Source organism: Emydura macquarii, unplaced genomic scaffold (assembly GCF_026122565.2).
Source record: "Emydura macquarii macquarii isolate MOO-44397 ecotype Brisbane River unplaced genomic scaffold, CSIRO-AGI_Emac_v2 contig_2422, whole genome shotgun sequence".
NCBI lineage: Eukaryota > Metazoa > Chordata > Testudines > Chelidae > Emydura > Emydura macquarii.
The window spans coordinates 22760935-22778551 of record NW_027132559.1 but is presented as its reverse complement, the minus strand read 5'-3'; the positions used below and the strand labels follow the sequence as shown (position 1 = coordinate 22778551).

General features: G+C 40.3%; 1 protein-coding gene across 1 annotated transcript in view; it reads right to left on the bottom strand.

The window, feature by feature from the left end:
- Positions 1–17617, bottom strand: part of SNX13 (sorting nexin 13) — a 135092-nt gene that overhangs the window by 28438 nt on the left and 89037 nt on the right. The window contains exons 17-18 of the mRNA XM_067562103.1: positions 15874–15943; positions 6649–6788 (exon numbers count right to left, since the gene is read on the bottom strand). Of these exons, the coding sequence (XP_067418204.1) occupies positions 6649–6788; positions 15874–15943 (210 nt within the window). The remainder of the gene's footprint in view (positions 1–6648; positions 6789–15873; positions 15944–17617) is intronic.

Genomic DNA, 17617 nt, shown 5'->3' with positions numbered 1-17617 from the left:
ACAAAAAATATCCTGCTAAAATAAGACTAATTAGAAGTCCTGGAAGTGGAGAATAGGCTATTGAATATGGGTGGTTGGTTTCAATGGCACTTTTCAGAATTTATTAAAATATGAACTTTTAGAAATTGGAAGCAAACCTATAGTACTTTCAAGATGCAGCACCAAGGTCAGAAAACAGAAAATGCAAACAGAAGTTGAACCAAAAAAAAAAAAAATCATTAAGTAAATAAATAACTATACTATCTTATAGTCTGACAAATTGTTTTAAATGAATATCAGGATTTTAAGCTCTTCTTTAAAACAAAGACATATTTATAAATTTGTATCTCATGTACAGCAATTTTCAAATTCACCACATCTTTACATTTCAGACAGACACCTGAAATATCATCATAAAAAAGTCAGTCATTACACAGCCAAAGCGAAGTTCAAGATCATGATCAAGTGCTGAGTTTCTGCAATCCTGTAAAAGGCAGTGCTAATCTTCAGTTTCAACACCCCTATTGATCTAAGATGATATTTCTATTAATGCACCCAGAGAAGCTTGCTTCAGTAGCAAGAGAATTTTGAGCTCCCTCTTCCTGCCTTCCAGAACCACCCACTACAAATCCTCTGCCCCTTGCTTCTAGGGTTGGGGTAGCTCAATCTGAAACCAATGTCACAAGCCAGCTTTGATAACTCTTATTTTTCTCAAAATTTCAGAAACATCACAACCCTCCTTCATGAAGGCACAAATACTTGTGACCCATTTCTGGGCTCTTTTTATAATAAAATATTGGGCCTAATTCAAAGCTACCACAGAAAAGCATAAAGTAATCCTCCCTGAATCAGCTAAGACCATTGCACTAAAGAGGAGATTTATTATCACAGGATAATTAAAGCTTTACTTCTTCCCCACTACTCCCCCTCAACTCTGGATGTTATTTGTTTTTAGAGACTCTCTTAATAACATGGTGGTTCTTTCTGTTAAAAATTAAATAAAAAAGGCAAACACCACAGGACTTGGTTTCCCATGGGTCCAAGCCGTGCTTGAGAATTCAGGAGGCTGCAAGCCACTGGCTATGACTCCTTGATCTAGCATTGGCAAGCCCCTGTACAAGTTAGAGAACCTGAGGGGCTGCTTTAACTTATGCCACTGTTGCAAAGCCCTTTAAGAACCTTACACCAGTGTAGGAGAATAGATGTAATACAACTCTGGCTCAAACACCACTATAGAATATTCTCATATTGCAGAGCACAGGAGATACAGCAATATCATTAGTTCTAACAAGCTATTTACCACACAGTGGCATCTAAGGCTTGGTCTACACTTACCTCGGCGATTCGGTGGCAGTCAACAAGAGTTACGCAAAGTATGCAAAGAACTTACGTAACTCCCATTGACTTCTGTGCTTCTCTTCTGCGCGCCGTCTTCACTGCCCTATGCCGACGGGAACTGTGTTCCCGTCAACGCAGCGCTGTGCCACTTGAGGAGGTGGTTTTAGTACGTCAACTTCTGGATCGACTGAGCGGGTTTTCACTGACCGCTCAGTCAATCTAGATAAGTCGATCTGACGGCAGCGACTTTGCCACCGTCAGTGTAGATATAACCTAAGATACCTAATTTTTTTCCAATGTCTAGAATAGGAAATCTCACTATATGGTAATACTTGGCAGTTTTACTTTTTAAATCTGTAGATTCAAGGTTTTAGATCTTGCGAACACCAACTGGTCATACATAATTAACAAAAGATTGAAAACTAGATTCAAAAGAAAGGCCACAGGATGCAAATATTTATAGTTTACAGAATTAGAATATATGCAGGTTAATTAAATACTCTGTGAAAGAGCAAGATTTAACTAACTTAAATGCACAATAGCACTGAACAGTGGTTTACAGCTTGTTCTGTACACACTTCCATAATTACATTTTGCTGTTATTTATCTGTAGCTTCCAGAGAAACTCATTTTAAAAAATAAAGATTTATCATAGAGTCAATATTGTTGCTTTAAACTGTAGTCCAGACTATGGTGATCTAGAGCCCAATACAAAACCCACTGAAGTGAATGGAAAGGCTCCCACTGACTGCAAAGGGCTTTTAATGTGTGTCTATATGTACAAACTACTGTTTTTCAAATACATTTTATCATCACGGGGTCAACATCAACTCCATATCTTTACCAAGTGCTGTAAGAGACCTACAGCTGTTTCAGCTTCTTAGATTCCAGGGTGTGGTATGTCTTTGCTTTTTTTTTTTTTTTAAATAGATATTGCATAGATATGAAGAATTATTCCTGCAGTCAGAAAGGGGTGCAAAATTGATATACTGAACTGTATTATTCAATATACCCTGCTAATTAGTGAGTTAGAATTGTCCAACTCTGATCATAGGTTTTATAACCTAAAAATTTTTTAATCTATGTGCATATACAAAATATTAAATATAAATTGTATGTGTACAGTATATGTACGTGTGTGTGTATATATGCTTACTTTTCAAGAAGTTGGCCATTTTCACTTTAAAATATTATTTTGACCTTATAATACTGACCTAGCCACAGAGAACCCAGAGTATTCAAACGTATTTAAATTTCTGTTACCAAAAAACAGAGTAAACGCATGCTACAGACCAAGAGTTTTGGATAGTTAAAGGGTTTATATAGTCATAATCTCAACTGCTGCTAAGACGTGGTTCAAAAGCATCTGACTTTTTTAAAAGCATTGTGTTGTTAACCCTTGTTCATGTCAGCAGGTTCTACTTTGTACCAGCTGGTGAATTACAAGTCTTTGCATTTTTTTTCTCTTATTTTATGGGGGGTTAAGAGTATGAGAATACAAGCAAAGCAATAAAAGGCAGATTGTCTAGTAGTATATAGCACTGCCAACAGCTGTCCCCTTCCTAGACCTCACAGATCCTTAGCATTTCACTTAAAAACCTAAATGGCCCATTTCCCAAGCTCAGTTTTTATTTCTTAAGCTCTGTGACAAATACAACAAATGAATTAAACCACTGTTCCACACTGACTACACTTCCAATGTGAACATCACTTAATTTTTTATTAAAAAGATTATTAAAACATGTCAACCAAATAATTCTTAAGATAATCTTTTTTTTAATTATTCTTTTGATGGTTAATTCTAACACCTATAAAAAGCACCTCTTTATTGACCAAACATAAATAAAGACTTCAATGACTAATCTACAAAAAACTATTTTATTAAAAAAATATGCAAATAAGGCTCAGTGCAAATCCTTCTTAACACTAATCATGAGAAAATGCAGTTGCATATCACATAAAAGCACATAAATTTAAATAGAAAGTCAGAGTCTAATACTGTTTTCAACAGCCCTACTTGACAAACACTTGTTCTGCCTGTCAAGCTAGGGAAATGGTGTCTATGCTGCAGAATAACAGTTTTGCAATTTATTGCCAACATATATTGAGGACTGCGATCAACTGCTTTCCATGTTCACTGAAGGCAGGACAAGAAGAAATGGACTTAATCTGCAGCAAGAAAGATTTTGGTTAGGTATTAGGAAAATCTTTTGAAGTATAAGGGTAGTTAAGCTCTGGAATAAGTGGCTGCCAAGGGAGGCTGTGGGATCCCCATCCTTGGAAGTTTTTAAGAACAGGTTGGGTAAACCCGTCAGACAATCTAGGTTACTTGGTCCTGTCTGAGCACAGAGGGCTGGACTTGAAGACTTCTTGAGGTCCCTTCCAGCCCTACAATGCTAAGATTTTATGATACTGTAATAACAGAGATGAAAACAAACTGGACTTTGAATTTAATATGCAAAAATACATTTGTGTTCTTTGTTTATACAGCAACTAGCACAATAGAATCCTGACCTCTGACTTAGGCCCTCTAGTAATCCAAATAATAATATAATAATCCTAAACTGACCTAACCGTGTAAATCCTAACAGCATGTACACGTTACCAAAACCAAAGCAGACATCTCTGCCCTTGCTAGACTGATTTTACCCCCAGGTATGAACAACACTGATTTAGACCACACTGATGTTGCTTATTCTGATTATCTTTAATGAACTATCTTGACAGGAATAAAAGGGTGCATTTTTTATCAGGTCAGATCAGTAATATTATAGAAGAAATTCATTAAGATGCAGGCTAGCCACATTAGCTGGCTGTGTTTTAGCCTACGGGGAGACTGCAGGGTAGAATTAAGGTTGTTTGCCTTATCTGCAATAAGAACTCAACCTTAGCATGCATGAATCTCTTTTTAGTGTAACCTTAACTCTGAATTTCTGGGTTTGTAACATGTGCAATCCACTTAATTATAGCATCCCTGTAATGCTTTTTGGCTTTAAGTGACTAATATTCTTAAAATGGAGTTGAAGTTAACATAGCTTTTTGTCTTGACATTGCCTTACTTTTAAAAAATCATTATAAGTTTCATACATGAACATTAAACAAAGAAACAGAATGCTACTCATTGATATTTCTAATGATCTGAACATATGTACTAAAATCTTAATTTTTTTCTATTTCCAGCCTGGTTTATAGACCTGTTAGTGAAACTGGTGATATGTGAAAGAAGGGCTGGGGAAACCAGGTCCCTGAATCGTAATATTTATGCAACTTTCTAGGTTCACCAATGTTTTTGCCTGAATTCCCTCAACAGTGATGCCCCTATACACAGTATAGCAGAGACAGCAGTGCCATGAGAGCCTGTCTAGGCGTGCAGCCATAGAATCTTTAAAAAGCAGTCCCACTTGAGCCAACTAATTTACCAATGAGAACTCAACACATGGCCAGTCTCCTTCATACCACTGTTTTATTACATGCAAATTAACTGCAGAGGAAGGGTGATGATTGGCTGAGTTACCTATGATGTCACAATAGCCCACACATACTTAGTTACCCAAGTTAATTAAAGCCTGTCTGTAGTTTATATAATCACAGCAATTACGTACAACTGTTGCTAATTTTGCTTAATTACAATTTAATTTCTTCTAATATTGTCCATGCCCAAGTTAATTTTAGTTAAATAAATTGTAACTATACAGAAAATTTAAAGAATCAGTGTTATTCTGTTATTAAGATCAAGTGGGACAAAAAATTGACATGCTAAATTTTTGAAGGACACAATTTTTAATAAATTTTAACCATCTAATTAACAAATTTGTCATTTTAAAGAAAATTCAGAAAACATGGACTCAGAGTAAATGCAGTAAGTTTGGGGACAATATACCATATTTTTCATACAGAACAAAATATTAAATCTCTGATTAAATACGAAAGTGAACTCAACCTTAGCTATGGAGTTACAAACAATACCTCCATAATAAAATTATCATTTATGGCTGGTTCACATATCATTAATTATATCCTTCTGAAGACTTCTCAACAAAGGCTCAAAATAGACGTTTCCCAAATCTGAATTCAATAATCAGAGTACATCCACACTGCTGTGGCTGCAGGGATCAATACAGTGGGATCGATGGAGTGGGCTATGGAGACCCCCTCAATCAATCCTGGAACTGCTCACCGGTCAATGCCATTAATCCACCTCCCCCTGCCAAAGGAGTAAGGATGTGTCGACTGGAGGGCAATTCCTCCACAATACAGCAACATAATTACATAATGTAGCTTGTATATCTCTCGTCGACCACTGGCAGCAGTGTAGACCAGGCCTCAGTTTTAACATTCTTTGCTCCAGTACACTTTCACTAAAATCAGGCCTAGTCTACATTTAAAAGTTAGGGTGACATAGCTATGGAGCTCAGAGATGTGAAAAATCCACACCCCGACCGACACAGCCATGCCGACCTACCCTCAGTGTAGGCACAGCTAATTTTGCTTGGGGATATGATATTCCTACACAGATGGAAAAAACCCTTCTGTCAGTGTAGGCTACATCTACACGTTATGCCAGTGTAGCTACAGCAACATAGTTAGGCTAGTATAGTCTCTGTAGTGTAGACATTCCCTCAACAAACTTTTACTTGAGCAAGTGCTAAGTAAACACTAAGTAACGACTTTAGGATTATCATTTTATAGTGATTAAGACAGTGGCATATCAAGGCAGGGAAGGGGCCATGACCCAGGTGCCGGCCTATGGGGGCCCTCTTCAGAGGCGCTTCCCCTATCACAGGCAGCCAGGGCATACTCCCAGCCCCTCCGTCCCTACACTGGGCGCCAGGAGGGAGTCGCCGGGACCAGAGCCCAACACCCTCCCCCCTGCCATTGGGCAGCCCCCGACACCCCCACAGCAGGGGGAGAGCAGGAAACACACCCACAGACCACTGCCCCCATGGGATGCTGCCCCTGCCGCTGTCAACAGGGGGGAGAGCAGGAAATGGGCCCGGAGACCCTCTCCTCTGCAGGGTGTTGCCACCACTGCTGCAGCCACTGACAGGGGAGGAGTGGGGGAGGGCGGACATGCCGCTGCTGCTGCCGCTGACGGGAGTAGTGGGGGAGAGTGGGCGCTGCTGCCGACAGGGGAGAGGGGCGCCAATGTAAGTGGGCCCCCGGGGCATCAGACACCCATAGTACACCACTGGATTAAGGCCACACAAGTGAAAGTATATTAACATCAACTTTTAGTAGCCAATTCTAAAACAATGCTATAGCTGCTTAAACATAATCACGACTTTCAAAGATATACTCATAAGATTAAACAGTCTCTATAGGATCAGTTACCTGTTCAGTTATCCTCATGTGGAAGTCATGGAAGTCACTGTAGCGACGATAGGTTTTCCATATCTCTTCACTAGTTGGATTTCGTCGATGTACAGTGATAGCATACAGTGCATATGTCTTGCCATGGTCATTGCATACTCCTGCCACAGCATATGGGTCATAGTCAGCATAGACTAGTAATTTAAAATAAAAAACGAAGAGGAAAGAGAAACACAAACAAGGAGGAAGACGAAAGGACACAAGAGACATGAAATGGAAACATCTGAAATGACAGACGTGGAGACAAAAATGGATGTACAAGCAGAAGAACAAACCCTCCTGTAACAGAAATTCTCCATAGGTAGCATCCTCCAGAGACTCCCATATTGTGTAAGCATGAAACTTTAGCTTAGAAGAAAATTATATAAGTTTCACTAATGTATGAAGTAAAAAAAAAAAAAAAAATACATGCCTCAAGGAGCATATAAGGTGTCAGATCTTCAAACACTGAATACCTTTTTGATTGACAAAAACATTTTAGCCTAGAGGATTTCAGGGAATGGGTGGAGGCTACTGTAAATCTAGAAAGAGTACTAGTCATACTCAGGTAGTTTCTTTTCTCTAAACATATAAGTCTTTCTTCTGCCTCTGCGGATTTCTTCTTTTGGGAGGCATGCAGAGTTAAAATGCTACCAAGCAAAACATTTTAAAACATTTAATAGTAACATCACTTGTAATTAGTTAAGTGAAAATTAAAACACAACTAGTAGATTATGATCCAGAAAATAAGTGCCATCAGTTAACTTGAGATTTTATTAAATGCAAGGCCTACACTTATTTAAGAAATAAGAAATTTAAGATATGTATACACACCCATGTAAGGAGATGCAACTCGATCCATGTAGCCTGTCTCTTCTTAATTTCTCTTTAAATGTTAATGAGTAATGAGTGTGACTAATCTGAGAGGTAACCGCTCCTTTATTTTTCTTTTATTACAGATAATTGTAATTGTTTACAGAGCAGATACAGATACCAATATATTTTTGAAATTTAGGTTCTCTCAGACTAATAAATTCAGCAAACTGGTTATAATTCCAATAACTTTTGTACCTTTCCCTCCCCATCCCTTTTCTACCAATGGATTTGTAGAGTCTAACACCAGACGGAAACATTAGATCATCTAGTCTGACCTCCTGTATAACATAGGCCATTAAATTTTACCCAGTTATGCTTGTATTGAGTCCAATAACTTATGAACCCACTGAGAGAGCCCAAAATGTTAGATATATAGTTATAGAATTCCCAAGTAAAAGCATTAACAGATATTTACAGTTTAAATCCATATCAATCAATGGTAAAACATTAAGGAAGTCTAAAAACAATATCAAGTTTATACTTAAACATACAGTACAGAGAATGCCATGTTAGGCGGTCAACAGAACTTTGAGTTGGCCCATCTATTGTCACGCTTGAAAACATGAAAAACCTCTGAGGTGGCATTTTTAGCTTTTAAAACTCTGTTTCATTGAATTAATGACTCCAAAAATTGAAGAACACATGTTAACTGACAACTTTACTCAGCTGTGCACTTAAAAATACTCTATCATTCCAAATGATACACCTTTACATCACACTAGTCCTGCTTATTTCCAATTATATACAACCCACAGAAAAAACTTATGCTTGCGAGGTTTTTATTAGAGAGACCACGTAGGGGATAATTGTTCAAGAAGCATTATGGCATCTATTTTCTGTAGGCAAGGATAACTCACTTTCCATTTGGAAAAATAGATAACCCTATGTAGGTCAAGAAACTTGGGCTCTCTAGACTCGTGGGGGAGTGAATATGTTAAACAAGGAAGATCCAGATTCAAAGACCTTTAACTGAGAACATCCTGCCTCTATGCCATAGAACAATAACTAGAAACTATCAGTTTGTGTGTTCAGCGGATTTCAATCACTAGGTTAAAACTCAGAGAGAGAAGTAGTCCTAAAATTAAAGGTCACAACCAATGACTTTCTAAAGGGCAACACAAAATATTTTAAGTTGTAGTTTTTAAAGCATTCTGAAGTGAAAATATTATATTGTAACCTATTGCCATCAGAACTGAAAGCTGCCATATCTTGAGCTAATAGGAGTCATGTAGTTCAATATGAAGCACATTTATAGGTGGGGCAGAGATACTGATGTATATAAAGTTGCTTGACGTTTTCCATTATAAGACCCCTTTTCAGTTACTTATAGCTTTGCCAAACAGACCATCTGGGTTGGAACTTTGTTTGTTTTTTTAAGTTTCAGCTAAACCAGCTCAGCTGCTTCTGAGAACAAAGTTAGTGAAAAAATATTTTGCCTAAGAAACTCTAACACTGGCACGCCATGGAATAGAGACCTTAAAGTTGGTAGGGGGACTTGGACATACCAGGGAAGCAGTTTTTGTTCTCCTCATGAAGGCTCACCCAAATTTGGCCATGTCATAAGCCTCTGGAAAAATCACAGTTTACACATGATCAATAGAAACTTGTTAGAGCTCGGAAGCTAATGTGTACGATTCCATGGGCGCCAAGCATGCTCCATCCCCTCATAGCCCAGACAGGCCTAGTGGACTGCACATGCATCATTCCCATAGAATACCAGAGTATGTATGCCCCATCCAGGAAACATAGGGGCTGTGCAGGACTTATCTTGCAATTACTCCTCCCAGCTGCCAGGAGTCACTGTGGCACTGGGCATAGGAACTAAGAGAAGGAAGATGGTCTTTCCTGTGCTCTCAATGAAGGGTGAGAGGATAGATGTGTGTGGGGAGGGGGGTGGGAAGGAGAGAGAGATACAGGGCAGGAACTGTCCTGGAGACAGGAGCTGGAGACAGGGAGAAACTGGATGATGAGGAGGGAGAGACAGGAGCAAAAGATCTATTACCACTAGAGAATGCTCCCGTGCAGAACCTGGACTTGATCGTACAATTCCTGAATCTCAACTTTTTTTTTTTTTGCTATCTAGCAAACAGCTGTGAAAGCCATTGGCCAATCATTCATCTTCAGCTCACTTTAGTGACAGGTACACATAAGATAACTGCATTCTACTGCCACCAGTTACTCCATTACCCAACTGTTAGAGGACAATGTGGTGGATCTAAAGATTCCAACACTGCTGAAGGCCCATATGAGTGTCAATGTTTCCACATGATGACACTTCTTTTAATAATTTTTAAACTTAGGAAATTAGATAAAAACCAGGTTGCAAGCACGCAAAAGCTATGAAATATGAGAATTAAGGTTACCCATGTAACTTTAATTTGGCCTCTGTGTGTATAGGTGTAATTAAAGACTGTATCATTATATGATCACATACTATTTATTTCACAGAACTGCTGCATCATTCAATTAACACAAAGGATGTGCTTAATGAGTTGGAAACTATTCAATGTTTTCTTTTATCCTCATCATTCAATGGGTGGCCCTATGCATTACTTACTACACATTATCCAAATCCTTCTCTGAATATAGAAATATTAATTTCCTCATGGGAAATTCTTTTATCATAGTGTCTTAATAAATATGAATTTATTTTCACAACTCTGTAAATTGAGGAGGTATTATTCCCATCTTACACACAGGGAACTGAGGTAGTGAGATTAAAGCCAATACTGTCAGAATTGTCAACTAATTTTGGGTGCTCTGTTTAACATTTATAGAAATACGTATGTTCAGGACAGAGATTCTATTGACCTCAGCTGCAGTTATGGGTACTCAGCACTTCAGCAAGGAAATAATGAAACCATATTTGTTGGCATGACAGGCAGTGATATCAAAACACCAGTGGCCTAACCATTATCTAGTTTTATGTAAGCATTACTGCAAAGGAGAGTTTGAAGGAAGATAATGAGTTAGCTTTGCGGATGCTCTTCCCAGGCATGAAGGAGGGAGAAAGCATCAATGTGCTTGTTTGAAAATTTAAACAGTGGGTGATGGAGGTTGGCATCGTGGGCTGCTTAGAGATGGTAGTCGGAATCTCCACAGTGAACAAGAGATAACAGGTATCATAGACGATTAGGGTTGGAAGGGACCTCAAGAAGTCATATAGTCCAACGCCCTTCTCAAAGCAGGACCAATCCCAACTACATCATCCCAGCCAGGGCTTTGTCAAACTAGGCCTTAAAAACCATTAAGGATGGAGATTCCACCTATCTTTGCAGCAGCATTCTGAATGGATATGAACAGAGGAACCCTACAGACAACAGCCGTATTCACTACACAAACCTGATACATTCCCATAGCACAGAATAAGACAGAATTCCTGGAGGTGGGGTGAAGGAATAATACATGATCATGTATTAAAGGCGTATTACTGCCCAAACTTACTGACTCTCAGAGCCGCATACAACAATTTTCAGAAGCTCAAGCGCCTGGGCACACCTGCCGGGCCTCTGGGCTTAAGCCCTGTGGGGTGGGGGTGGGGCTCAGGGCATGGCAGGCACGCCTCATGGGGCAGAAGCCCTAAGCCCCACCACCATCCTGACACAAGGCAGAGGCCTTCAGGCCCAGCAGGTGCCTCTCATGGGGCAGAAGCCTCTAGCCCCATCACTCACCATGGGGCTGAAGCCCCGAGCGCTGACAAGTATGCCCCTTGGAGCTGAAGCCCTGAGACCCTCCCCCGCTGGGCAGAAACCTCTAGTCCACATCACCCAACTGCATGGCAGAAGTCCTGAACTAACCACCCCAATTTGGTAAGTGGAGAATGGTGGTGGGAGGGCTTTGGGGGCACTGCGAGCCACACTAACTGCAAAAGAGCCGCATGTGACTCCTGAGCCACACTTTGGCCACCCTTGCTATATTATAATGCATATTCACAAGGGGGACAAATTAAGGCTGCACAAACTCTGATTTCTGGGGCTTCCTAACTTTTGAGTGCTTGACCTTACATTAAAGAGCTGTTAACATTGCAATTTTTATAATCAAGATATTGGTATTTCATATCAAACAGCATCTGCAAAGTTTATTAAATGGCAATAAAAATTAGTCAACATGAGTTAAGCTTGCCCAGTAATAGCTCTCTGCACTTCCAGAATGTCAAGTTCAGGATAACCCAAGCTTTTGAAAACTAGGATATACAGAGTTAATACATGTCCATGAAACCCTAACTCTACTTTCTTTGAATGACGCCCTGAAACACCCATAACACATATACATATTCTACTTTTTCACTGTAATGGCCAGGCGCAACCTCACTTGCCCTACACTAAAACACTGAGCCTACTGCCCCAAAAGAATACCACACTTGTAAAATTTAACAGCCATTGAATACCTTTTTACAAACCCTTGACATTTGCACACAGGATACTACCTAAACCTATACTTTCCACTACCCATCATCAAACCCATAGATTGCTGTCATATTCCATCTCACTACTGATAATACCAATAGCAAGAAGACCCCAGTGCCCTGCTACTGACACAACCTATACAATTATGTAATGAAATGATGCAGATTGGAAGTTCAAGGTACACGTGTACCTCCTTCTTTGATAACACACATGGGGGGCGGGCTCAGACCCAGATCTCCTCATGCCACAATCACAGCTCTCTGATGCTCCTCAGACCTCCTCACATCACAAACACATCTCTACCTGCCCCACCTAGTGCCTCTACCATTCATTATAGCCATATCTAAAACACAGGAAGCAGCTGGAGTGCAGTGCAGATAATTGTCAGCAGCTCTTGCCAATTCCAGAGGGGCAAAGTTAAAGTTGCACAGGTGGGTACCTTAACTTTGGATTTCCCAGGTTTCAGACGATTGAGTTTTGCTGACCTTGGCATTCTGGAAGGGCACGAGCTATCACCCAGCAACCTTACCTCTGTGGTAACAATGCTTTCTGTCATTTAATTTCTTAGTTTTTTAAAAAGAAAGAATTTTTTGTTGGTAGGAGTTAGTGGTAATTTAAGCAGTTGTAGTTCACACCTAGGTTTGCAGCTGACATGCTACTGTGGCTAGGTAATAACAAAAAAGACTTAGCTTTAATATAGTGTTTTTCATCAGTAAATCACAAAGAACTTCGCATAATTATCCCCATTTTACAGATGAGAAACTGAGGTACAGAGAGGTGAAGTGACTGGCCCCAGGTCATCCAGCAGGCCAGTGACAAAGCCAGTCCACACAGTTGCGATGTGATTCCTCAATGCTCCTCCCCTATCGTTTACAGTTTGAGTGGAACAGAGATAATGGTCATGCTTTTGACAGTTTTCTTACAGGGTGGTTACAATAACTTTAAGCAACATAGAGAAGACTTGTGTGTCTCCTTCTATATCTCCCCCCCATCATACACCTCTCCCTAATTCCAGTTCACCTTTTCCTTTCCATTCATTAAGCCATTAGTTGGCACTCTAGAAGCTATTAACATGTAAGAAGCTCATCCTTGCTGTCTCCTGCCCTATACTTCTGTGTGTACACATTACAGGCAGCAGCTTACTGGAGGGCCACACATTACCTTGGCTATGTAGCCTGAACTTCACATTGAGCTGAGCCCCTCACTCCCACCACTTACCCTACCTAGGACACTCCTGTCACTGCTTCAGCCTGGCTTCCCCAGCCATATGCCAGGCTCATCCAGTCCACTCCTCCTCCACACACTCTAGCCAGCCCTCCCAACCCCATACAGAGCAGATGTGTATCTTCACTATTCATTTTCTGAAATTCAGATTTTTAAATCTGCATTACCTTCAGCTCTTCCCTCCCAAAATACTTGCTTACATAGGGCAAGGAGAGAAGCTCCAAGATCCGCTGAGGGACAGAACCAACGAGATCCCAGCTCACAGTGAGGGGCAGGGAGAACTGCTCAGACACCCCAAAAGGAGCAGGGTGCCCTAGATCCCAGAACGGTCATTAGGCAGGGAGAGTGGCTCAGATCCCTGCTAAGAGCTAGGGGTCCCTCAGATACCAGCACACTAACAGAAGTGGAGAACTTACAACTGATAACGATACCCCCACCTCTAAACAACCAACTTCCTCTGCTACCCCTCACATTCTCCAGTTCCTCCTACTCTCCCTAATCCACACCTCTGTACCTGAGCCCTGAATCTTTTCTCTCTCCATCACCCATTTTCATTTATCCTCTTCCCCATAATAGCCCCATCCCTTGCTGCAGATCCAACCCCCTTTTCCTACCTACTCTTGCATCTCTTATAACCCCTCTTAATCGGGGCTCATATGTGGGAGGACGGGAGGAGGGGATCAGAGCCCCTCTACAGGGGCTAGGGTCTCCAAAATTGTGGTACACTCACAATGGCAGTGAGAGAGTCTCAGACCACTCCAAGAGGTACTGACAACCAGATCCTGGCATACATGGGAGGAGAATGTCATGTTGACACGTGCCCCAGCCCTATTCTCCCCCAGCCACTCTCACTCACATTCCCACTTCCCAGTGTCCCAACCCTTCTGCTTCCACTCCGCCTAGCCTCCTCCCCATAATCCCACTCTCTTTTTTGCACTCCAAATCCCTTTCCCCCATTCCCAAAAACTCTTCCATCCCTAATTACTTTCCCCTGCCAATGAATATTTGCATATGTAATTTATTTTTGTTTCAAAAACAGTCTCAGCGCCTTCTGAAAATCCTGCTGTATTCTGACTACATTTCCTCAAAACAAACAAAAACCTTTGACAGAGCCAGATGTCTCCTTTTTTAATTTCAGATTTCTGTCAATAGTTGGATTTGAACACACAGTGCCTAAAATGCTTTCCAGGTTTGATGGTTGGAGTATTCCTCCTTGAGCCACTCCTGTGACTCAGATATTAACAAGCTAATTAGCTTCACACTTGCTCTCTCTCTGCATGTGCAGAGTAACCTTTGTGGAGTGCCGCCAAGCACTTATATAGCTGACGTCTAAGAACCAAACTCTTTGGATAATAATGTTGTACTTTGATTTTCCCCAAAGGGCTAGTGGGGGGCATGCACTCTGTTGGAATAATTCAAGTATTTGGGAACTTGGTGGTATGATCTGAGCCCTGGTTTCTCTCTATCGGTGCACAGAAAGTCATCACCAAAAGACAGAAAGTCATCACCAGAAGATGCCCACTTTAAGAAAAGCCGTTTTTTCAGGTGGCTGTATCTCAGGAACTCCCTGTTCAAATGACCTCCAAATTGGATCACTGATTAATCCTAGTGCCCCCATGAGGCAAACAAAATCTCAAGGCAATATAACTAACTGCAGGGATTTGAGAGCACTTAGAAAAGTCAAGATGTAAACAAAAAGAGATATTTAAGGTTAGCTATAGTGGAGCTGGTGTTCCGCTATAATAAAAGGGGAGTTTCACTAAAGTCTACATAGGCTTTTGTATGCCTCCCAACCAACACTATCTAGAAGATGTACAAATATCCACAAATCATCTCTGGTTTTTAAGACATTACACTGCAAAATTTTCAGTATCCATATAGTGAAACCATAAAATGCACTCAGGGAATGGTTGTCTGAAATTATGGCCAAGAAAGAATAAAATACTAACAGGTTTCCCAATAGCACCGTGATACCAGGCAAAAAAAAAAAAAAAAAAACAAATATTAATATTGTAAAAAGTTCAAATGAAGTAACAATGACAGTCTTACTGTTGTAGCATAACGTGAACAGAAGATATGATATCATTAAACAGCAATCCTATTGAACAACTAAATTTTAATTGTAACAAGCAATTAAAATGTCATTAATTTTTGCAGAACCATTCTTAACATTCACTGCAGCATAAGATTTAGCCCCTTCTATAGCTGTAAAATTCTGGCTCACTTAATCTTTACAGAAAGATAGCCGAAGATGTTACAATACAGAAGAAAATAGTTGAGAATAGGGTTTGCTTGACTGAAAAAGGAACAATTAGAAATGTATAAATTCAATTTTAAAATAAATTCAACTTGACAATAATATGGTATTGTACATTAGTGAATTAAAATAAATGGATACTTTTCTAATTATTATTAGTAGAGAGACTGAAATATATCATATGCTGCACAACTATAATTACAATAGGAATTTGATGAGGCTCTGGATTAGAATGATTTCATCATCAGCAAACATGAAAACAAAAGTGTAAAATACAGAAAGGAAAGGATTAGGATTTAAGAGGGGCCTATAATTAGTTCACTAACATTAGAACATTAGTATTAATTAAAATAAAAAAATGTATTAAATGGTGGAACATATGGAAGCTCAAAAATGGTAGGGGACAGCAGAGAAGTAAGCCATCACAACAATAAAATCACTTACCGGTATCTGAAATGTATGCATGTAGTTGTGTTGATTCATCAGCAGAGACGTTTGAAAGGTCATCTAAGGACTAGAGGGAAGAAAAGATCATAGGTATACCCCTCTTATAGGAAGGAGATTTTTGTTTATTCACCTACTCATTTAATTTTCAAGGTCTTAATTCACGGTGTTGAATGGAACAGTTTTGTAAGCAGAAATACTATTACATTTATAAATATTTCCAGTATCTGACAACTACAATTTCTGTTTTGACATTAAAAGCCCCTATCTCAGAAGTTTTATTTCCACCACTTTGTTATACCTTCATTTTTAATTTTTTTTTTGTATTTTTACAATTTGATGAGCACCACTAACATGTCTGTCACACCTTCATCTGTTTGTTTGATTTTGGCAAAAAAGTTAACACAGTTTTAGATTGTCATCTCATCTACGTGCATCCTCTTTTTATAGAATATTTTCAAACAAAAATAATATTATAGACATAGTAGATACCGGCATCAAGAGTTAATAAATGTTATATACTATTGCTTCACATGATTGCATCACTCTGTTTTCTCTCTAAATAGGTTAAAAGTATTACACAAAAGTTGATGAACTGGATGAAAGAACATCTTAATTAAACTAAGAGTAGACAGTTTCAAAAAATTTTCTCAGCAAGAGATTTTTGCACTTATGTCATATGTAGGAGTACATTATCAGCTGGGTTGATGCCCTGTCTCCCAGTTCACAATTTGTCCCTCCCCCCCAAAGTGCCCATGTGTACTGGAGTGTGCACCCCATACTGCCCTAACAAGAGCTGAGTGGGGTCAGATGGGTCCAAGCTACTAATTAGGCTGCAAGCCAGGGAGCTAATTGAGGAAAAATGGGTTCACCTGGGCAGGAACAGGCAGGGCTTGTAGAAAGCCAGGTAGTTAGCAAGAGGGTAAAGGGCAAAGGGCAGTGGCTAAGAAGGGTAGTCACTCCCTGGAAAGGGGGAGGAGTGTTTGAAGCTGCAGGAAGGCAGGCTGCATAGACTCCCCAAGAGGAGGGAGTGGAGAACCAGGTGAACCCAGGGGGAAGCTAGTGAGATAGGAAAATGCCCATAGCAAAGTGAACTGGCTAGAGCATAGGGCTCAACGAGTAGTGATCAATGGCTCCATGTCTAGCTGGCAACCGGTCACAAGCGGAGTTCCCCAGGGGTCGGTCCTGGGGCCGGTTTTGTTCAACATCTTTATTAATGATCTGGAGGATGGGGTAGATTGCACCCTCAGCAAGTTTGCGGACGACACTAAGCTGGGGGGAGTGGTAGATACCCTGCAAGGTAGGGATAGGATACAGAGTGACCTAAACAAACTGGAGGATTGGGCCAAAAGAAATCTAATGAGGTTCAACAAGGACAAGTGCAGAGTCCTCCACTTAGGAAGGAAGAATCCCATGCACAGCTATAGACTGGGGACCGACGAGCTGGGCAGCAGCTCTGCAGAAAAGGACCTGGGGGTAACGGTGGATAAAAAGCTGGATATGAGTCAGCAGTGTGCCCTGGTTGTCAAGAAGGCTAATGGAATATTGGGCTGCATTAGGAGGGGCATTGCCAGCAGGTCACGGGAAGTGATTATTCCCCTCTATTCGGCATTGGTGAGGCCGCATTTAGAATACTGTGTCCAGTTTTGGGCCCCCCACTACAAAAAAGATGTGGACAATTTGGAGAGAGTGCAGCGGAGGGCAACCAAAATGATTAGGGGCTGGAGCACAGGACTTATGAGGA